Here is a 24507-nt window from a genome sequence, read left to right as displayed (position 1 = left end):
TAATCTTAGTGCTTTCCCTCTGAGATTATCTCCAACTTATCCTGTATGTATCTTGTTTGTGGTTTGCATGTTGTCTCCCTCATTAGACCATGACCTCCTTTAAGGGCAGGGACAGTTTTTCCCCCTTTTCTTTGTATCCCTAGCATGTAGCACAGTGCCTTGAATATAGTAGATATTTAATAAATGCTTGTTGATTTGATGCGGCTTCATGATTTGGAAACCAGCCCTAGGTTCTCCAAGGTTGTCCTAACTGAGCACAAATTCTGTAAACTCTTTCCAAGTTGGAAAGACTTTGAGAAAAGTTCGAGGGACAGAACTTATGTCAGTCATCTGTGGGACTTGATTGAGTTTGGAGATGTCCATCCCTAGAAGACTGGCCCCTGGGTAACCATTTCATGAAGAGCTTGGAGCACCGCAATCCAAAGATCATTTTCCAAGGTTTTGAAGGGCTATAATCTGTGCTAATGGAGGAAGACCCAACCTGAATACATCAGAAATGCTTGAAGTTCTCTTGTGACTCTTAGCCTCAGCAGCAGTTTCATTTAATGCCCAAAGTTTTCTACAAACGTCCAGTATCTCTTACATATTTTTGCATTACATTCTCATAAGCTAATGGAAAGTATATATTGTCAAAATGACTCCCTTAACGGAGTCATTTTACTGCTTTATTGAGGTTGTCACCTGATTAATCATATAAACTTCTGCCATAAAATCCAGTCCTTTTTATAGTTTTTCCTTATCTCATTCAGTTTTATATACTTGCAGTTCATAAATGCCAATCTTGTTATATCTGAAACTGCAATATCCAATCAAATTATCCTCTGATGTATGTCCAAAATGTCCTCAATGATTTTTTTGGTCCATATTTTACTATCTTTGCTTCCAATGAAATGATCTGTGAAATCCAGTAATTACATTGTCTTTCTATGCCAGATCATTGAAATATCAATAAAGGGTCAGCATTAAAACAGCAACAAATTAATCAGAAAAGCCAACCTTTAAACACATCCGCGGGATGATTTTAGCACAAAATAGCCCCCTCATGCCTCTTAATTTTCCTTTCTGCACATTATTGCTATATCGCATCACGGGATATTAAGCATATTTCAACTCATGGGACCTACTCAATCATGTTTTTAGAAATTGAAAACAAATGTTGTAACTGGATGAATGATAATATTGGAGTAATAACAATTTCCTAGTAGGCGTGCTTGGTTAATGGCTTGCATAGACTTTCATCTTGTAAACACTGGAATGTCTATCACTAACTGAAATTGGATTTTTTTTAACCATAAAGTTTGGCAGCAATTCGGTTTGATACAGATGAGCCAAAGAAGTCATAACCAATGGAAAGTTCATTAGTGGTCTGATTCTCATTAACTGAATCACTGTCCTCCGTGAAAGGTAACTTTAAAAGTTGATTTTTGCTTCAGGGGATAATGGGAACCATCTTCTTGCAGAACTTAATTTGAAAATGCTTCCCTTCTTCCCCTTTGCCTGGGCACTTTGTTATGTAATAAACGTATTGAACCACGCTGGACTTGGCCTCAAACAGAGGGGTTATGCACTCCCTTTTGTAGAAGATATTTAGAAAATCTTTCTCAGGGCCTAGCAACCTCTGCAACAGAAAACAGATAAAATATGAATGGTTTATCAGTTGCCCTCTTCTTATCATGTTTGGGTTTTGAAGGCTGCTGAAATGATGAAAAACAAACAGCACAAATAGGGTTCTGTCATTATCATCCATATGTGGAGCTTAGTTCTTTAAGATCAGAGAAAAATGAGTTTGGTTTAGAACTCTAATCCTTCATTCTGAGAGGCAGCACAACACTTAGATACTGATGGGTGGGAGAAAAGAAATTAGGGAGTGAAATGAAATATGGGCTGCTCTGGGAACTTGAAGACCCAGACAAAAGAATACTCTAACAATTTGCCAAGACCTTAAATGTTCGAAGTTCAATTCTTTACCAAATAATAGTGACTAATATCACTTCTGTGGAATTGTAGTTAAAACATAAATGCCAGTTAGTTATGTTACATCTCATTACAAGAAATCTCTTTGACTTGTCTTAGCAAAGATACAACACCAAGGACTTCCCATAAGAAGTTTTGCCAGGAACGTTGTCCTGAGTTAGTGAAAAAGGTTTTAAAATGTTTTTGATGTTTCATTTGAAAAACCCACGATGTAATTATCTGCCCTCCCCCTTTTTTCAATATTGCTATTTGGGAGGAATTTAATTCAGTAATAAGAAAATCCCTAATTCGGAGTTTCAGGTTCAGTCCTAGCATTTGAAAATTCATCCTGCCTACCAAGTAGCCATATTCTGTTCTCAGACTTTCCAAAGCACTTGTTGCTTCATTTAATTGTGTCCAACTCTTCATGACCCTGTGGACCACACATACTGTCCATGGGGTTTTCTCAGCAAAGATATTGGAGCAGTTTGCTGTTTTCTTCTCCAGAGGATTAAGGCAAACAGAGGTTAAGTGACTTGCCCAGGGTCACACAGCTAGTGATTAGCTGAGGCCAGCTTTATACCTAGGTCTTCCTGACTCCAGACCTAGCACTTTATCCAATGAGCTACCTAGATGCCTCCGTTCTGAAGCACTTAGTAACCCTTAAGATTCTCAACCCCTATCACCTTTTAAAAACAGGGAAACATAGGCACTGATAAGTGACTTGCTCGAGGTCCCACAATCAGCCAGTAGGAGTTTCATGGATGGACAGAAGGGATTATTGAGCTTCATTTTCCTATTCCAGCCATAGGATAATATCTTTTCCCGAAGTAACCAGACCAATGCCTAGGGCATAAGAACAATTAATTCAGTAGCAAGTCCACTGTCTGGACTTGACAGAAGGCTGGATTAGACAAAGGATTGCTATTACAGGTTTCTTTGGACTGAAACATTTTTCCTTATGCTTATAGTCTTTCTCCTCTGATTTTTCTTTTCATTGATTCTCGTGTTAGTCCCAGTCTTATAAGTAATTTTTCTTTACTGCCTTTTAGGGTGGAAGCATGCTAATGTCATGAAGTTCGGCTTGTTTTGAATAGCTTCTTTTTCTTTTTTTTAAAAACATATTCCATGATATCTATACTCAAGAAAGAGTACCGATTTACTAAATAGTCCCTGGTTGCCTATGCCAGTAGTGTCAAACTCAATTAGAAATGGAACCACTAATCAATATGTGAGAATTCCTATGGGCTATATATTGACTTAGTTTTAAAATGTAATGTTATCCGTGTTTTATGGTATTTTATTTATTTTGTTAAATATTCTCCAATTACCTTTTACTCTTGTTCTAGGTACATGCTGCCCCGTACTACATCAAATATTATATGGTCCCTGAGGGTTATTTCCAGATGCTTTTATGAAAACTTTGGTTGCCATGGTGGGATTAAGTTCTCTTTTTCTAACAAATTGGTATCTGTATTTAGAGAGTCCTTTGGACAAAGAATAAAAAATACAACTGCACGTATGTACTTCTGTACTTCAAAAACATCTGTGATTTCATCAGCGTGGGGAGCCTTTCCATCAACACACGCTGTGGCACCCCCACACCTTAGGATATGGTTTAATGAGTTTACCATGGTTCAAAATTCATTACCTGCTGTCCATCTTCTGGTAATAAGCTTCTCTGACCTTCCCTAGTCTGGTCCTTGGACTACTTACTGTGATCTATTACTCAAAGTCTTTCCAGCTTGGCAGGGTCTTTCTGAGCTTTGGATCTGTTGACATAATCTTTGAGAATTGAAGTTCCCCTTCACACCACAATCAGCATTCAAAATTGTTGCGGAAAAGACCAGTCCCCTGGTAGTTTAGATTCAAGATTGGAATTAAACAATACTCATAGTATATCTAATAGTTAAGAAAAGAACATTTGCTTATATATGGCATAGTAGGTCAGTAAGTATATTCATAGAGGACACCATTTTGATTCAACTAAACTTAGTTCCCCTGACTTAGTTCCCCTATGGCTATCTACAGGACAAGCATCAGGGCCCATCTTCAACTTCTCAATGGCTTTTTATACTCAGGTGACTAGGAAGCCATGTCAATAGCCTAAATTTTAGTCCCTTGAGCCCCTAAGGACAATTTTAATTGCTTTTAAGGAAAAACTAGCTCATCCTGCGTGGGATAGGGACTTAAGACATTGCTCCCACCAAAAGGGTGTATAGGCAAATAATAAATAGTAAGCAGGTTTTCAGGTGAGCAAAATTCCCAACCAATTCACCATGGACCTTTTAATGGGGCAAGTGAATATTAAAATGTAAGTTTGTGAGGGCAGGAACTATTTTTCTTTCTCTTTTTCTGTTTGTTTGTACCTAGCAGAAACTTACTGAATGTTTATTGTATTGAGTTTTATTAGCACTGTGTGGCTTATTCAATAAAAGAAACACTCCAATAAGTAGTGTTCTTTCAGCCCTTTTCAGCCACATGACATTGAAGGTTACTCAAGTTTTTTTGGTATTGTACTAGAAGTTGATATCTGATGATGTAGTTACCTATAGAACTTGGGCTTATCAAACACATTTGGTTGAATAATTCTGGTGCATTCTTAAGTGTTTGACCTCAGAGCAGATTAGAGTCTTTGAATCTGAATTTAGTACTGAGGTCAGAAGGGCCTTCAGAGTAGTGACCATTTAGAGTTCTGTACAAACTACTGTTTATGTCTTGATCATCTGTACCAACAGTCACATAAAGAAATCTATATCGTTTGGTGGCAATAGTCAGAAGCCCTGGTTTCAAATATGACCACGTAGTTTGAGTTTCAATTGCCTCATTTGCAAAATGAAAATAAAATACCCCATCTGCTTCCATAAAGGAGTGTCAAAGCAGCAGGTAGAAGCTGGGTGGTATCATGTAGCGTTACAATAAAGGAGATATTTTGGCAAGAAGTATCAAGAAGATAAAATGAGAATATTTGTACAGCACCAATAGTATTATTAATGTGATGGACAATTATCACGAAGATAATAATAGCTCACATTTATTTAGTGCTTTAAGGTTTGCAAAGTACATCACCTACATCATTTAATTTGATATTTATAACAACCTTTAAGGGTAGATGCTGTTATCTCATTTTACTGATGAGGAAACTGAAATCCACAGAGATTTAGGGAGTTTCCCAGAAATATCATATAGTGTTTGAGCCAGGATTTGAAACCAGATTTTCCTGACTCTGAGACCAGCACATTTTCTGATATGCCATGTCGTCTTTCAGGTGAAACTATCTATATAAAATGCTTAGGATTGTTAAGTATTCTATAAATGTAAGTCGTCACTATCATCAAATGGACCTAGGGGATCTTGGTATTTTAAAAAGTTTATACATACATACATGTTTAATGAATGTGTGTGTATATATTCATTTGCAAAATGACATATGGTTTTATAAAATAATATAATTTATAATAATATAATTAAGTATATTAATATCATGTTAGTGTTAAATTAATATAATATATAATCAATAATAATACTATATTAGCAATATATTATATATAATGACATAGTAATTCTAAATATACCTGATTATATGTGTATGTTGAAAGAAAGAAAAAGAAAGAGTAAGGAAAGAGGAAAGGAAGGAAGGAGGGAGGGAGGGAAAGAGAGGAAGAGAGAAAGAGAGAAGGAAAGGAAAGAAGAAAGAGAGAAGGAAAAATAGGAAGAAAGAGAGAAAGAAAGAAAGAGGAAGGAAGGAAGAGAGGAAAAAAAAGAATGAATGAATTCACTTACAGGGTCATATACAACATAAGTAATCATTGCAGAATCGTGGTACAATTAGAAATACCATGCACTTGGCCTTAGTTATAGAGTGTTATGCAAATATGAAGTATGCCATTATGACCTGTAATGTATAGGATGACAAATGTATTTTTTCTTAGTATTCTCTCATCCTCCAAATCACCAAAGGAAATTTGGTTTTTTCCAAATATATGAACCATCTAACAATCTTATCCAGTTGAGTAAAATTTGCCTTTTCAGAACTAGGGACATTGTCTAGTTTTGTGCTTTTCTGACTTTCCCAACCACCTTTGAATATATTTTCAGCAACTGGAAAATTACCTAACAGTTTATCAGTAATGGCATTTAAGGAACTCCCCAGAGCATTTTCAGTAACAAAAAGTAAAAGTTTAAATTTCTCATCCACAGTTCTTGAATTTCATCTGGAATTATGAAGTTTATTCAGCAGTGTTTCCCAAAAACTTAAGGGAGAAAAACAACAGGAAATGTACCCCCAATCTTTTATGATTGCATAAGTTGCTTCTATTAAGTATTGTTTTCCTTCATTTTTAGTATAGGATAAAAATTTAAAATCTTAATTAGGGCTACATGGATTTTAATAATTAAGACATTAAACTTTTCCTTGTAAGCAAAAATAGGCCTATTTGAGCTTTTAGAACCACCTCCTTGAAGTTTTACTACATGAAATCTTTCACAATGAAAAATTTATTTCTTTGTAGTTTTTTTTAACTGAAATGACCTGAATTATTTTTTCAAAATGGGGCCTGGTTAGTTTCCTAATTTCCTTACCCAATTTGCAAATATAAACATGGCCATGGACCGAGGTCTATATTTTGGATTTTGTAATAGTCAAGCAGAGTATTCCATAGAGGTTTTGCATATTCAAAGAACTCATTTATGAATTGTTTCATAGGCTGCCATAGCCTGAAGCATTTATCCTCTGGGATGAGCCTCTTCACATTTGGATAGACTGGTCAGTGGATAGCAGAGAACTTTGTTTGCTTCCCCTTTACTCTTACTGCTTTTGACACCTTGGTGCACTGAGATCACAGAAAGTTTAGGGACTTTTAAAAACATGTAATTGAGTAGAATCAATGGGTTTCAAAGGTAATTCAACATTCTCCTACTTGTAAAAACACCATTACCTATCACTCCCTTAGTTTTTTTTATTGAAGAGGCTTGTTTGTTTTTTTGTCTTCCCTTCTCTTACAGTGCGGGAGTCGGCAGGACTGGCTGTTTCATCGTGATAGATGCCATGTTAGAGAGAATAAAGCATGAAAAAACTGTAGACATTTATGGTCACGTAACTTTAATGAGAGCCCAGAGGAATTACATGGTTCAAACGGAGGACCAATACATCTTTATCCATGATGCATTGTTAGAAGCAGTGACGTGTGGAAATACCGAAGTGCCAGCTAGAAACTTGTATGCATATATTCAGAAGCTGACACAAATAGAGACAGGAGAGAATGTCACAGGAATGGAACTGGAATTTAAGGTATGGTGTTGTGCATGATGGGCCTGGGTAACTGTTTGATATTACTGTTAGGTTGTGGTTAGAGGCAACCTTTCTCAAGCTAGAAAGTGAAATGTGCAAAAAGAATGTAAGTTTTTATTTGGCCTATTCTATTGAGAGGTGTGTGACTTGTTGGAATATTTTTTCTGCTCCTACCTACCCATAAACAGGTTTTTAGGGGAGCAAAATTCCCAACCAATTCACCATGGGCCTTTTAATGGGGCAAGTGAGTGTTAAAATGTAAGCTTGTGAGGGCAGACAATCGGTTGATCATTTTTTGTAACATACTTTAATTTAAGAATCATCCTAGCTAAAAAAAATTCAGCAGGTTTTAGGGACTCATCGTCTCTGTGTAGGTGAAATGTAATGTGGTCTGAACAGATAGGTAATCTAAAGTAGAAAGAAGGCTTTACTGTTCCAGAATGAAGTCTTGGGTTCATGACAATCAAACCACATGCTAAAATTGTTTTAGTCACACTTTCCTTGTTCTCTCTTCAACAGCGTCTAGCTAGTTCTAAAGCTCACACTTCAAGATTCATCAGTGCCAATCTTCCATGTAATAAATTCAAAAATCGCCTTGTTAATATTATGCCATATGAATCCACAAGGGTATGCCTGCAGCCAATCCGAGGGGTGGAAGGATCTGATTACATCAATGCCAGCTTTATTGATGGATACAGGTACTTACAGTTACTCTCCTGATACAGTGAAACTTTTGACATTTGCATGTGCCCTAGTTTCAGAGCTGTGATAAATTTAAAGTAGCAGCACCACATTATTTCTGCTGAGGTCAGCATCCCATTTCTAGAGATCAGTTTTTTCATTGACTTTACTAAAAGTTAAGAAGAATGCAACCGTGGATTTTCCCTTCTAGCCTCCCACTGCCTCTTTGCCGAAGCTTGTAAAAGGGATTAATAAAGAAACCGTTTGGTACTATAATTCATAAACTTAATAGATTGTATGACAGTCATTTCTAGACACGAAGCAGCACAACTAAGTGTTTCTTAAGTGCTTTGTATGACACACAAAATTGAGCTATTAGAGTTGCATTAAAATTTAAATAATAATGATAAAGACATACATCATAATATTAACAAAGCAATTTTCTTTGCAAAGTACTAAAAATTAAAACAGCTATTGTTTGATTAAACAATTTTAATAGGAATTTAATGTGTTTGCCATTAATATGTCTTTCATTTTTATTATAAGCAGGTTTCAGAGTAATGTTTACATACAAAAAGTGAGCTTTACACGTTCTCTTGAGTTTTAATCATCTTTTATCATTCCTTTTTTTTTTAAATGTAGGCAACAAAAAGCTTACATAGCAACACAGGGACCTTTGGCAGAGACAACTGAAGATTTCTGGCGGATGCTGTGGGAACACAACTCCACAATTGTTGTGATGCTCACCAAACTCCGAGAAATGGGCAGAGTGAGTATATTACACCTGAAAATATGTTTCTTCGTAAGAATGCTACCTCAAGTCAAGACAGTGAGATCTAAACAGAACAATCTTATCAGGTTGCCTTCCTTTTTTGTTTTTGTTTTTTTCCACTCTAGACACATATTGTCTTTGGGGCACAACATAGTATAGTAGGAAAAAACATTGGATTTGAAATCATTAAGATTTGAGGCCTTGCTCTGCCACTTACTTGCCATATGGCCCTAGGAAAGTCATGTTCCTCTCTCCAGATTTCACTTTTGCCATCTCTAAAAAGAAGAGTTTATACTACATTATCTCTGAGGTCCCTTATACTACTGAGCCCTTTGAAAAAGTGGTGTGCTCAAAAACCCATCTGGGCCATTTAATTGTGTGGATTTCTCATTGACAAAAGTCATCAATTTCCTTAGTGTTTGATTTCCATTGGAACAGAACTGCAGAAACAGATGATTAGATGGTCAGTGTATTCTTTTAGTTTCTGTTGCTGTTCCCACATCCCTAGTGTCATTATAAACCTTTCTTTTGGACAAGCTGAGAATATTTGGTGGTATTAAATTATATAATCATGTGGTCTTGCAAGAGGGGTAAATAAATAAAAATGTTAAGATTCCTATGTAGAGAACTTGATAACTGAGTTTATCATCAATGCATCCATTAAATCAAGCCTTTCTTCAGGCTGATAATACTCTTTCCATCCCCTCTCAAATTTGCCAGGTTGTACAAGAGGTACACAATTTTCTTTTGCACATATTTTGGTAGATGTGGATTTTGTTGTTTCATCATTTTTCTTTCATGTCTGTCTCTTCATGGCCCCATTTGGAGTTTTCTTGGCAAAGATACTGAAGTGGTTTACCATGTCCTTCTCCAGCTTGTTTTATAGATGAGGAAACTGAGGCAAACAGAGTTAAGCAACTTGCCTAGGGTGAACAGCTAGTAAGTGTCTGAGGCTGGATTTGAACTCAGCAAGAGGAGTTTTCTTGACTCCAGGCCCGGCGCTGTATCCACTGCTCCATCTAGCTACCTAGATATTGGTCCGCTTTATGTAAAAATCAGTGTAGTGGACAGTGAAGGCCAATCTCTCTCTCCTTATCCCACTTCCTGGCTTCCTCCTTCTGACGATTATTTCTAATTTCTTCTGTCTGTGCCTTATTTGTACATACCTGTTTGCATGTAGTCTCCCCCATTAGATTGTGAGTTTCTTGAGATCAGGTCTTTTGCCTTTCTTAGTATTCTCAGTACTCAGAAGTGCATGGTACATAGCAGGTACTTAATAAATGTTTATTGACATTCTGACTGACCACTAAACTCTCTGTTTAAACTTGAGCCAACCACAATCTCCCCGGATTTCCTCAATGACGAGTCAATAAGGTATAACTTAAAACTTAGAGATATGTAGAACTGGGTTCATTTCCCTCTCCACCAAGTGCTATCTCTATGATATAGGACTAATCATATAGTATTTCTGAACATCAGTATAATAATACCTATAGTAACTATTTTGTAGCGATCATATGAGGTTCGAATGAAAATGTATAAATATCTGTACGTATCATCTGTCAGATGAGAGAATTGGATTAGATGAGTTCCAAGATCCCTTATAGTAATAACATTTTATGACATCAAGGTGGCTGATAGGGCACTGGGCCTGAAGCCAGGAAGGCCAGAATTCAAATCCAGCCTCAGACATTTACTACCTGTGTGACCCTGGGAAAGTCATTTAGCCTCTGTTTGCCTCAGTTTTCACAACTATAAAATGGGGATAATGATAGTTCCTACCTGCCAGGATTATTGTAAGGATCAAATGAAATAATATTTGCAAAGTTCACAGTGCCTGGTCCATAAAAGGTACTATATAAATGCTTCTTTCTTTCCCCTCTTACGATGACTTGTAACCTCAAGCTGACCATTGCTGGAGCTGTTCGGTACAATTCAATAATCATTTGCCAGTCACTTTGTTAGGTTCTGGAAATAAAAACATAAAAATGAAACAGTCCCTGCCCTCAAGGACCTTCTATTCTGTGGGAGGAAATGAGTATGTACAGATAAGCAAATACCTCACGTATAAGGTGGTACTGAAGCTGAGCACCGGAGGGACCTTATTTTTCCCAGCTTTGGCAAGGGGTTTGTCACATTGTCTTAAAAAAATCACATTTGTTTCAAGTTGTTATTCTAGTCCAGTAAGTTGTCCTTGTGAGTGAATGGAAGTAGTTACTTTTCCTTGCTGTACCTTGCCCGTGTCTACCTACTGTAAATTTACTTTAAAGAGGTGGGATTATAAAAATGCCCTTCGGTGGCCATTTTGTATATTTAGGGTTTTCTAAATAACCTCTGTCTCTTTTTAGGAAAAATGTCACCAGTATTGGCCTGCAGAACGTTCAGCGAGGTATCAGTACTTTGTGGTAGATCCAATGGCTGAGTACAATATGCCACAGTATATCCTAAGAGAATTCAAGGTCACAGATGCCAGGGTAAGTTAACAAGGTCTCATCTAGTTAGCTCTCCGCTTTTCTTCTCTTCCATTCTCTCTCTCTCCTTCCCCCCAACCCTCTCTCAATTTCTTTCCCTCCTCCCTTCTTTCCCCTTTTTATGCTTACCTGTCCTCTCTTTGGCAAACTCTACACAAAAACCAGAGGTTGGCTTTATTTCAGACTTAACATCTGGCAGCGCAAGTTTGGGATTGCACTTTGTAAGTGTTTGTGCTAGAAAGCATTTACTGATTTGGAAGGTTGTACTTCCATTCACCTTCTCTTGCTCTTTTTGGAGCTTTCTTTGCCTTTTTCATCACTTACGGCTATAAATATGTTGTTGTTTTGTAAAACCCTGTAGGTCATGTGAGCAGGAAGGTTAATTTGGTCTGATTTTAAAACTGCAGAGCAAATAGCATTCTTTTAAAAAGCTGACAGTCTTTGAACATTCTAATTTGCTCCCTGGCATGGTTTATTCCTCAGTGCTCTAATGTGTCTGTCCACAAGAACTATGCATCCATGCATGACCCTTGCTGGCTAATTTTTATTTTACATTTCTTATCTTAGGCTGATTCTAAGACTCCACTCTCGGTGAGATGTTCTGTCTGGCCACTTCCAAATCACGATTTCGAACTGGCATTATAGGGTAGCAGAATCACTCCAAAGCTTTGCTGTGTCTTTGGAATTGTTAGGGTAGGATAGTGAACTAGAACACCAGGATAGAGTGCTTAATTTAATATGTTTGTTTGTTTTCCTGGAAAGCAAATCTCTCAACCAGACATCATGTTAGAAGATTATCTCCTAATCCCCCAAACCTGGCTTTGAAACTGACCCAAAGTTGTTTTTGTTTTTGTTTTAGTTGTTTGTTTTTTGGTTTTGTTTTTTTTTTGTTTTTGTTTTTGAGACTGGGCCTCCCTATCTTACTCAAGCTGAAGGTGCAATGCCACTCAGATTCCCAGTTCCACTACTGACTGGCAAGGAAGCTTTGACCTGCTCCATTTCAGACTTAAGCCAGTTCTCTGCTCTGGCAGCTTTTGATCACCCAACTCCCAGGGGTCCACCATATTGATGCCAGCCTTGGTTCAGACACCCTCCTGCAGTTCAGAATTCCCAAGGCGAAGTGACCTATCAGCCTCAGCCTCCCCCCCCAAACCCCCCCCCCCCCGGGAACAGGGATTATGCGAGGGGAACCAACATGTTCACATGACTTGAGGAATTTTTTTAATAACTTTTTTTTTAATGTTAAGCAATTTTGTTGGCCTAAGTGAACAGGATCCCTGAATCAGAAAGTTTAAAATCTTAACTGTGCTGAAACTGACTATATTTGAACCTGCTACTTCATCTGCTTTGGTCTGAGAAAGGCCATCTGATACAACCGTACAGTCGCTGGACTTGGATTCAGAACTGAGTTTGAGTTCCAACTCTACCAGCCTATATGCTCTTCGTCTAGTCATTTAACTTCTCAAAGTCATCGTTTCTCCATCTATAAAATGTGGATGATAACATTTAAGATATCTGCCCAACCGGTCTATTGTGGGAATCAAATTTAATACATATACAAATATGCATATGTGTATTTATATATGTGTGTATATACATATATAAAGATATATATATATATATATATATATATATATATATATATATATATATATATATACACATACACATATATATATAAACTTCAAAGATGTAGAGGTGTTCATTGTTAATATCATTATCTTTTCCCAAAGCCTTGATAACCCTTCAACATGATTGTAAAATTTCCATGCTTCCTTTCAAAATTAGAAAATGTTTATAAGTGCAAGTCATTTAGAGGTGGAATATATTTAGAGGTGCTAATCAACAAAGGAACATGAACCAGAGCCCCAAACATAAAAAAAATTTGCCTCTTCCCCTCAATCACAAATCTAGTCATGCTTAAAGCAAACCCAGGTGAAATCGGTAAGATAGATTGAACTGAAATTTCTTCACGGGATAACTTTCTTATATGTTTAAAAGGAATGGCAAGTTGTACATGATAGATTTGCAGTTTCATGCACAATCATCTGTTTCATTATACTGTGTTATGGAAATACTTGTTTTATTCCATAAATAAAATTTTAAGAAATAATAATAAAAGAGAAAAAAATTCCCTCACATTTCAAAAAGAGATTCCCAGGATTTTGTATCTTTCATAGATGCTGCAGTACTCTCTGATTTTATTCCTGCTATTTCTAATCTGAACTTCCTTATTTAGAAAGCACGTTGACTTTCAAGGCTAGAGTATTACTAAACAGGTAACCTTTAAATGGAGTCATGTGATTTCTCTTCCATACTGTAAAGATTTACTCATATGGTTCCTGTAGCCATTAGTAGGAACAGTAGTCAGAAACTAAATCCCCAGGATGTCCAAGACAGAACAAATATTACCGTATATTACCTAGCCTCCTTTCTTACGCTTCCAAGCCCTTCTGTAAATTTAATGTTGTGATCAAGGGAACCAGAGCATTTGTTACTCCTGAAACAATGAAGGGGAAATTGGCTCCTGCAGAAACTCACCATCAGTTAGTATTAGACCAAATGGTTAGTTCCCCACTTTTCGGTTTTGTTACCTAGCTGATGGAGCCTCCCTAATCACTCAAGGCAGCTACTGAAGCATGCATCACATCTGGTTCCTGTGGAAATTGTCAACTTTGCTGATCCATTGCCATCTCTCTCCAAGCTACCCTCCTTGCACTGAGGCCAAAGGAAAAACATTTATCAGCATTGCATCTTGCCTACATCCTGGGAAGGTTAAACATACCTGGGCCTCAGAATTAGAATGACCCTCACAAATGAAGTTTCATTCATTTGCACAGATTTTGAAAGGTTTCCCTTCCCCCCAATCCCCAAACAGTGGTAGTGAGAAGGCGACAAATATATTTCTTATTCCTTCCTATGCGAAGTCAGATAGATTTCCTGAGAAATAGTCAGTCCTATTACTACATCTTAAAGTTTGAAGGCAGTAGCTTTAGAGAGGAACAGAGACAGAGACAGAGAGAGACACAGAGAGAGACAGAGGGAAGGAAAATCTCCAGAAGGAAACAGTAGAGACCTTTTTCCTTATCTTTTAAAGTGACCTATATTTCAAATGTCAGAGCAATCATGCTTAATCATTTTGGAAAAGAAAGAATCTTTTTACCTCTAGCCTTCATTCTGCCTTTGTTTGTTTGTTCATTCATTTGTTTGTTTGTCTGTTTTCTTCCACATTATTTATCCAATGAGCACTGGGTGATTCATGAGGTCAGCCCTGCAGAAGTCCATTTTCAGGACAGAGCATTTAGTTGCTAATGCTCTCTTTTCTCTCCTTGAAAGATGCCTTACTTCCTGCTTAAAGGCACAGTGACATAACATATGCTCTTTACTCTGTCATGGCTGGAAACAGGATGCCTTCAAGACGTGTGGGGTATCCTGGAGGCATGAAGGTTAACAGCAGCTACTCAGTTTGTGTCAGATCCTTAAACGTCATCATTTGCAGTTTGACAATACCAGAAAATGAGCGAGCCCGGCTTATTTGGGATTACAGTGATATGAGTGAAATCTTTGGTCTGGAGTGTGTGTTCTTCTGGTTATAAATATGTGAGAGGCCTGGCCTCTGTACTTAGATTTTGACACTTTTTAGCAGTGTGCATGCTTAAAGAAATATGGATGTGTGTTTTGCTTCTCTATGGTTCCAGCCAAATGGTCTACTGATTTCAGTGAGAAAGGGAAAGTCACGAAGCTGAATGAAAACCTCCATGTTTAATGGGAACTTAAAATGTGTAACTGGAAGTGATAGTGGTTAATGAGATTGCATCCTTACATATGTGAGCCAAGTGTGCATGTCATTGGTTGTTTGAGCAAAAGCCCAGCTCATCAGGAATTGTGATTAGAAACTTCTGATTAAATATGTTCCTAACTGTCTTCCTTTCTCCTCCCACCCCTTGTCCTTTACAAAATAATTAACCCTTTCTGACTGCTGCTATGACATGGAATCATCTTGGACCTTTCTTTCTTCTGGCACGTGATCCCTGTAAAGGACGGTCAGTCCCGAACAGTAAGGCAATTCCAGTTCACTGACTGGCCAGAGCAAGGAGTGCCAAAATCTGGAGAGGGGTTCATTGACTTCATTGGCCAAGTACATAAAACAAAGGAGCAGTTTGGACAAGATGGACCTATCTCAGTCCATTGCAGGTAAGTTGTGAATCAGTGGTAAATTAATTTTCTTTTTTTATGATCAAAGGCATGGTTACCTTTGAAAATAAGAGTCTGGGGGCAGCTAGAAGGCACAGTGAGTAAGAGCACTGACCCTGGAGTCAAGAGAACCTGAGTTCAAATCCGAACTCAGACACTTGACATACTTATTAGCTGTGTGACCTTGGGAAAGTCACTTAACCCCAATTGCCCTGCCTTGCCCCCTCCAAAAAAACAAAAAAAGAAGAAAATAAGAGTCTGTGTCTAATACATGTGAATATTATGCAGGTTGTTACAGTGAATTTACAATTAAGATCTTGAAAATGTATTATGTATTATGAAAGTAAAGGCAGTGTACCTATTCCTCTATCTTCTGGTGAAATTGGAAGATTCCTGAAAATGATTTGTTTTCTCTGAGAATAATATGCATAGAATAGGAAGTGGGGCTAGATTTTTCCTTGAAAGCTCCACTGGTTTATATTTTGAGAATTTTTTTTAAATTCACAGTCACACATTCCTTCACTCTAACAAATATCTTTCAGGAGTACTCATAAAAAGCAAGCACTCCACAATTGTCACTGCTTGCCCATTGTACAGTTTGAACACTATACCAGTTACATTGACTGTCAAATTGAAAACTGTTACAGTATCAGAAAATGGAGCCTCTCCTAATTAGTTATTTCTAATAGTTTCCGCAGCATTTTCTAGTTTGAGTTATCTGAATTAATGAAAAAAAGGGAAGGAAGCTCTTTGAAAAGGATATTCATGGTACTTTTTTTTTTTAGATTTGCACACTAAAACATCATATTAAAGGAATATCTCATTTTATTCAATTTATATCATACCTTGAGGTTCCATTAACATGGAATCTTTATTTTTAATCTTTAACTTTTTTTTCCTCAGATTCAATCAGTGTTTTACATATGAATATTGTTCCGTAAAGGTATCGTTCTTAGCAGAATAAACACAATATATCATAAGGACAAACCTGCTTTATTGGAGTGTTTTGCTTCCTAGTCCAGTTATTCAGAAATCTTTTGTTTATCTCTACACAATCAAAGGGATAAGAAGGGCTAGGTAACTTTACACTGAATTTAATCAAAACTGACAGAAAAACTGACCAGATCCCTTTTTTTAAATTTGTCTGGATAATTGCCTCAACATTCTATTGTCATTTTAACCCTTGCCTCTGGTATCTAATCTGCCTTTGACATCACCAAATTTGATGCTTTGTGGTATCATTATTGAAAAGCTCTGATTTGACCAATACTTGGTTCTTAAAGATGTTCAGTAGCTTCAGACTAATGCCTTATTTCTTAGGCACTGTAATTATCATTTATGCTACTGCACTGTAATGTGGTTATGTCTTAAGGACGCAGGCTATGTCTTAGTGACACAGTAATTCTAGGACCATTCACTCCAATAAGTATTTGTTTTTAAAAATTTATTAATCTTTTATTGCTATTGACATCATTTGTTTTTTTTTTATTTAACCTTTATTTCTAAATACATTCTTCCCTCATCTTGTACCCAGCATATGTACCCAGCAGTCTTGCAATTAAGATTTTAAAAGAGGAAGAGAAAAAGTCAATTCTACAAAACTTAAACAACACATTAACCACATCTGACAGTATAATTGGTGTCCTACATCCATAGTCCCCCAGCTCTATGAGGAAGGAGGGACTCCTTGACTCCCTTCTAGGGTCAACCTTGGCCATTCTAATTAGGCAATTTTCCATTCTGCTTTTTTTGTTGTTCTTTCCTATAACGTTGTACATATTGTTCTCTTTGTATTGCTCATTTCATCCTGCATCAGTTCATATAGCTTCTCACTTACTTTTCTGAATCCCTTGTTTCTTATAGTTCACTCAATGTTCCATTACATTCATGTAGCATACTTTGTTTAGCCATTCCCTAATGCTTTCTCTCAACTAACACCCATTAAGTACTAATTACTGTATTTCTGTGGAACTGCACTGGGGACTAAGGATACAAAAAAAAAAAAAACAATTCTAGCCTTCAAGGAACTTTATATTACCAGAAACTACCACTAAGTTTTTATTATTTATATGTAAATTTAACACACAAATTAACTAGTTAATTAACTAGGTCACTCAGTGCTTAGGAGGAAAGTCTAAAATACTGCAGTTATGTCTGTGCAGCCAAAACTAAGATGAGGGTAGCTCCACTTTAGTACCATCCTCTTGACCCATCTGGATTATTCAGGAAATGATCAATTAACCTTTCTCAACAGAAAAGCCTCATCTGCCGGTCAGCAGAGCAGGCTACTTTTGAAAGAATGCCAGAAAGATTAGAAGCATCACTTAACATTTCTGTTTTGACTCTTTAGAAAGATCTTGCACAAAGAGACGCCACACTATTTGTATATGCTCATCAGCTACAACCCAAAGTAAATGAATCCATCCGTTTTCTACAGACTGTACCCAAGCGTTACACATGCTGCTTAATTAGTATCTGAAAATGTAGAGATTTTTCATATTATTCACTGTTTTCCTCATTACCTAAGCCTCCAGATGCTTCCTTGCTTCTTAAGGGTACAGCTATGAATTAATTTCCTTCTCTTGCTTCTGGAAAGATTCTGAAGAGTTATCTTAAAGTAATAAGGAAAAAAAGGAGGAGTGGGTAAAGTAGAAAATACCAAAAAAAATGTTGCACATACAACAAAGAGAATTCTGGTATTTTAACTCCTGTGAAATGCCCTTTCCCTCCTCAAAATCAGCAGTGAATTTTGTTTACTCTGTGTCCTTGGCTATTTTTTCATATGCAGGTGTGATGGGTACGTGTATTATGTAGATGTGTGTGTGTGTGTGTCCTGACTCATATAAAAGTAGATTCCCCCAAGAAATTAAGTACTAGCAAAGATATCCTAAAGGTAGTCATCACCCTTATGCCCTTATTAACTCACTTGACCCACCAACAGTTCTAGTTTTAAAACATGGAATAATCAAGTGTAATTTCAGGGCCCACAGATACAGCCTATAAGAATGACATATTGAAGCCTCCATTTTTTGTATACTGTCTGCCAACCAATTGTATTGTAGTTTTTTTAAAAAATTGCTGAGTTATTTCAGAATGACCCAATGTGACTCTCAGAGGGTTGCAGTATTTTAGAGCTTTTAATCACTGTTACCGCATATAAAAGGCAGTATGGGATATCGGATGGCCTGTGAGGCATAGAGTCAGTAAGATATTGATTCAGATCCAGGGTTTGACACTTATTAGATATGTGACTCTGGGCAAGTTACTTTACCTCTATATGCCTCATGTAACTAAAAAGACTTCTCTCTTAAATCATAGACTGATTGAGATATGTGTTTTTGGAAATTTTTCTTAAAGAGTTTCCTATGCTGATGAAATCATATGTCTTTTATTCTTACATGGAACATCATTTTGCATTTGCCCAAGAACAGTCCCTATTGGTTTATTTTTGTGAGACCTTATTAAATTTCATGCAAAGTTTTCATACTTTTCAGGCCTTTCTGTGAAGACTTCCTTCTCTGGTTTGTGCAAACTATTGTGATAAGTGTTATATATACCTCTAAAGTAAGTGACAACATCTAAGAGTTTCCCATTGATTAACCTTGTACTCTATTCTTGTTATAGTGCGGGTGTTGGAAGAACAGGTGTCTTTATAACACTGAGCATTGTATTGGAAAGAATGAGATATGAAGGTGTTGTAGATATCTTCCAGACTGTCAAAATGCTAAGGACACAACGGCCAGCCATGGTACAGACAGAGGTGAGTAAAGACTGTCTGCATTTGGGGAAGACAGGTGGTATCAAATCTCACAAGAAACAAACTCCAATCTTCCCTTTAAGAAAGCCAATGACACATAGGAGACATTTGCAACAGACACCCACCCAAGGGAGTTCTGGTAGATCTGTGTCATTTTGCATTCTCAGTGGCATATCTGACACATTTTTAAAATAATAAAACATGATTTTTTTTATCTCAACCTCATTGAAAAAGATGAGAGGACTGAGATAATAAAATAAAACTTAAAAGTGGCTTACTTCTGGATAGAGTCTGTGAAATGACTAAGATACGAGAATAGAACCAAAAGTCCCCACCATAGTTGACATCTGCATGAATGAACAGAATCAACAGTAGGTCGACGGAAAAGCTTCAGAGCAGAGGATGAATCATGTGAACTTGTTTGTGAAAGCAGTGATATTTATTTCATGACAATTCAAGACCAGGTCACTGCCACAAGCAATTACAGAAGGGTTGTCCTGAGGGGGAGAAAAAATGAACATGAAAGGTAATTGTAGAAACTGCAACATGCCACTGAAGGCTGTAATAAAAATGTAGCACCTGTCAAATACCTAGCAAGATATGATCTAGTAGCTAAAGTTATACATCGGAAGTTCACAATCTCTTGTGCACTGATAGATGAGAGGTCCCCATTGTATAAATTCACACCTGAAAATATCCAGGAGAGTTCCACTGCTGAACTGCACTGAAAATAGGCCATTATCAGAGACAGAATTATTTCTCACAATCACGAGAACAGTGTTTTTAATAGACATGGTCATACCAGATGGTCATAATCTCCAAGCTAAATGGAATAAAAAGCTTTCAAACTATAAAGATCTAAAAGAAGAGACCACCATCATATGGGAATAGGATGAGGTACTGCTGATAGCAACCCTCTTTTTCTGTCTCCCAGTCTTGTTATATCAGCTAAACTTTCAGGAAGTCTACAGAGGGTCAGCTTTCCATATCCTAATATTTTAACTCAGCTAAAAACAAAATAAAAAATTACTTTAGCCACCTTCTGCAATAATCTGTAGAACAATAATTTTAAGTGACTAATAGGAGCAAGATGTTATAAAAATTTATCCAGATATCATCAAATTCTCAAAAGACCATTTCTTTCTGAACCGTGGTGGAAAAAAAATAAAGGTTGAAATGAAGAAGATGATGATGATGATGGGGATGATGATAAGAAAAGAAACTGACATTTTATAGCATTTCAAACTTTGCAAAGCATTTTGGTTACTTTGTCTCATTTAAGCATCAACCCTGTGAAGGAGGGTTTTTTTCCTCCATTTTCCATCTTTAATACCTTTATGGTCATGTTTTGTACTAGGTAAACCCCCTCATTTTCCAGTCTATTGGTATATATGCAGATGATTTGGTGACTCATAGAATGGCATTAAATGGTGTTTTAATCAACCAGACCTACTGGCCCTACTATCTCAAAAGATGATGTGAGGAATAATGCTCAGAAGGAAACTGTTTATAAGGAAATGTCTCATTGTAATTGTCTGAAGAATATCCGCCAGATAGTCTCTCATACAGTCTGCAATAGTAGTGCCAGAATTTGGGATCAGAAATGAAAAAATTATTAAAGCAGCCTAAGGAATTTAAGGAAGAAAAAAGAAATTAGAACTCTCAAAAGTCCACTTAACCAAGTAACTAACTCACTGTGACAAAATTGAAAAGTGAATTCCATTTATTTTGCATGACCATTTTTACTGTACAAAATAAAAGCACATTTAAACAAATGAAAGATACTCACTTTCAGCCCCAGTGGTTCCTGGAAATATGTTTTAAGTTTATCAGAAAAATCTTGCTTTTATTATTTCATTTATTTATTTTTCTATTGCCACGCCTGCAGCAGGAGCCTTTGTCTTCTATTCTTTGTCCCCTCTCTGCTATAATGCGTTGGCCCTCTTTGAAATAACAGTTTTCTTCCTCATCAAAATCAGGATTATTTCATGCTCTGTGTTATTTTCATTCAGGTCTTTATGATACAGACCTCTAGCAATCAAGTTGCATTATGTGAAATGAAGCAGATTGTTTGTGTCGGGGCAGCCGATCGCCTGAAGCCTTTTCATGGCGATCTAGATTGAATAAAATGAAATGCCTTTCCATGAGGGCATGGAAGGTCCAGGCCATAGTACAAATGATTGCCATGGCCTGCTATCCATGCTCCCTGGATTCCAACAGCCTCATTCATTTATTTATGTTCATCAAAAAGGAGACTGGAGATTTCGCTTACAGGCATCATGGTACCACTCTCCCAATAAGAACTTTATTTTATGATTTAAAGTCTGTTTGAAGTAATGCAGAAGACAAACGAATCTGGTTTTTTTCTCTCAACTTGAGCTTATAGAATCTCAGAGGTAATAGCAAGCCAGATTTAGAGCTAGAAGGAACTTGAAAGGCTATCTAGTCCATTGTATACCTGAGGAACTGAGGCCTAGAAAGGTGAGAGGATTTACCCAAGGACATACAGGTAGTAAATAACAAAATTGGTGGTTCAAACCCAGATCTCTGATCCCATATCTAGTCCTCTTTCCACTGTTCCACACTGCCTAATACAATGCATGCGTGAACAGGAAATCCCTTCTACAGCATCACTGGCAACTGGACACCAGACCTCTGTTTGAAGAGCTCCAGGGAGGGGAAAACCACTGCCTCCTAAGACAGTCCATTCCAAGTTTGGGTGCTATAATCGTTTTTCCTTTTATTGACCTTAAATCTGTCTCTCTGCATCTTGTACCCACACATTGTCCCTACTTTTACCTTGTACAGAACCAAAGAGAATTAGGATCATGGAGTCATAGATTGGCAGCTGGAAGGAATCTCATAGGTCATTCTTGACTCCTCACTGTCTCTTGCCCCACCCCACCCCCCATTTCCAATCCGTTGCCAAGACCTGTGAGTTTCACCTTTGAAGCATCTCTCAAATATGCCCCCTTCTCTCCTCTGAGATTGCCAGTACTCTGGTGCAGACACTCATCTTTTCACACCTGGATTATTGCAGTAATTGCTGGTGGGTCTGCTTGCCTCAAGTCTTTCACCACTCCAGTCCATCCTCAGTTCAGCCACTAAACTGATTTTTCTAAAGCACAGGTCTGACTATTCCACGTCTCTGCTCAGTAATTTCAAGTAGCTCCCAGTTGCCTCCAGAGTCAAGTATAAAAACCTCTGCTTGGTGTTCAGAGGTCTTCATAACTTACCCACCCACACACCTTTTCAGTCTTCTGACATCTTATTCCCTGACACATATTTTTGATCCAGTGATACTGGCCTCCTTGCTGTTCCTCGAACAAGACATTTCCATCTCTCGGTTCTGAACATTTTGTCAAGCTGTCTGTCCCCCATGCCTGAAATGCTCTCCCTCCTCATCTTCACCTACTAGTTTCCCTGGCTTCCTCCAAGTACCTACCAAAATCCCACCTTCTAAAAGGAGCTTCTCCTAGTCCCTCTTGATTCTAGTGCTTTCTCTCTCTTAATTCCTAGTTTTCTTGTGTATAGTTTTCTACATATTTGTTTGCTAGTTGTCTCCCCCATTACACTGTGAGCTCCTTGAGGGCAGAGGCTATCTTCTCCCTCTTTTTGTATCCCTAGTGCTTAGCACAATGCTTGGCACATAGTAGGTGCTTCTGTGTATTAATTACGGTCCATGCATTGAGGAAATTGAGGCCTAGAAAGATTAAGATTCTTACCCAAGGTCACACGGGTAGTGAGAATCAGAGGTAGGATTTACATGCAGCTGCTTTGTCTCCAAAGACAGTTTTCTTTCCACTTTTATGCCATAGCTAGCCTTTTAAATACAGCTTTCATGCCCTTACAAGGTCTTCTATTCTCCAGCTAAACATTTTGCATTTCTTCTGCTCATCTTCATACAACAAGATCTCCTGTCTCATCATCTCATAAACTGAATTAACATAGGTAAAGCATTTCGCAAACACGAAAGCTATATTATAATTTTTTTTCATTCTTATGTTATGGTTATTATCTCTGTCTCACCTTTTTTGGTGGAGTTCAGACAGAAATGGTCATCAGAGACATCACTATCCTGCTACTGTTTTACATTTAATATTCTGTAGACTCTTGCATGTGTAGCTAACATTACTTTTGTGATTAAATAGAAGAAATATTGGAATGTATACCAATCTGCGCGAGGCTCATGGAAAGCATCTTGGGGACCACTTCCATAGCAGAGAGGATGATACATGTTTCACCCAATTCCCACATGATTTTGAGTTCTTCTACTAGAATTGAAGGCTTTTCCTTATTGTGTATTTAGCTTGGAGAGAACTTTAGCATTTTGTCTGGAAAATCTATTAAACCTGTTGTTTTTAAGATTTTGGGAAACAGTGTTATATTCCAGTAACAAAGATGCTGATGCTGATGAGATTTGTCTAGACCCTGGGTTTCCTTAGTATGGGGCAATTCCCAGTATGGAATCCTCTTCTACCTATGCAAATCAATAACTCACTGTACCTTAGAGTTCTTTGAGGGCACTAAAAAGGCAAGATCACTTGCCTTTGTCTGCCCAATCAGTAAAAATCAGTGGTAGAACTTGAATCCTGCTCTGTCGTGGGCCCCAAGGCTTTCTTCTCGTCCACTATGGCTCCCTACTCCTCAAAGTTCTATGTAAACCTGCACTGTTATGGTTACCCCTATTTTACAGATGAGGAAACTGAGACTTGAAGTGGTAAAGCCACATGTCCAGGATCACTTGGTCACTTGAACTGACTGCTTCATTCAGGCAATAGAAGCTGACTTTATTTACTTACTCCATTGATTGTTTGCATTGATTGAATTGATTGGTTGTTTTGACTTCATAAGGACCCGTGCTGCATCCTTTCTCTTCTCCATTAAAAAGCTTGGTTTTTGATAAAAGAACAGAGTCTAATGCCTTCTTTACATTCTCATTCTCCTCACCTTCTTCTCTTTCAGGATCAGTATCAATTCTGCTACCGTGCCGCACTAGAATACCTGGGCAGCTTTGATCACTATGCAACGTAAAATCCCCTGCCCCTACCTGGATCTTTACTGCAGGCCTTTTAAGATCTGGAGAGCCTCTTCTGAGCCATACACCGTGCTGGAGAAGGACTTTGTAACTTCTAGCTAAAGACCAATCAGTGGGAATACTAAAAACAAAACAAACAAAAACAAAGAAAAAAAAACAAATAAAAAAACTATTCCATGTGGACCAAGAATTCACAGTTTAATAATCTAACCTGAAAAATAATAAAGAGAATCCTGACTGGTGAGGCATCTGAAAAATTTCATTTACAGATACCTCAAGGATTCAACTTTGGTTGAAATTAAAGGGAAGATGAAATTATTGCAAAGAACCATCATCTTGTCCAGGATTGCA

The 24507-nt window shown here is 37.4% G+C and overlaps 1 protein-coding gene across 8 annotated transcripts in view; it reads left to right on the top strand.

Annotated features, from left to right (window-relative positions):
- The window catches only part of PTPRD (protein tyrosine phosphatase receptor type D), a 220386-nt gene extending 196085 nt beyond the window's left edge, over positions 1-24301 (top strand). For all 8 annotated transcript variants that reach the window (XM_036737982.1, XM_036737977.1, XM_036737980.1 and 5 more), the window contains 7 exons: positions 6958-7243; positions 7763-7941; positions 8567-8693; positions 11045-11170; positions 15207-15361; positions 18986-19121; positions 24084-24301. In XM_036737982.1, the coding sequence (XP_036593877.1) occupies positions 6958-7243; positions 7763-7941; positions 8567-8693; positions 11045-11170; positions 15207-15361; positions 18986-19121; positions 24084-24152 (1078 nt within the window). In that variant the 3' untranslated portion in view covers positions 24153-24301. The remainder of the gene's footprint in view (positions 1-6957; positions 7244-7762; positions 7942-8566; positions 8694-11044; positions 11171-15206; positions 15362-18985; positions 19122-24083) is intronic.
- The last annotated feature ends 206 nt before the right edge of the window (positions 24302-24507 follow it).

This window comes from Trichosurus vulpecula, chromosome 9 (genome assembly GCF_011100635.1).
Source record: "Trichosurus vulpecula isolate mTriVul1 chromosome 9, mTriVul1.pri, whole genome shotgun sequence".
Lineage (NCBI taxonomy): Eukaryota > Metazoa > Chordata > Mammalia > Diprotodontia > Phalangeridae > Trichosurus > Trichosurus vulpecula.
The sequence above is the reverse complement of the archived record's forward strand: the minus strand, read 5'-3'. Positions and strand labels throughout refer to the sequence as shown.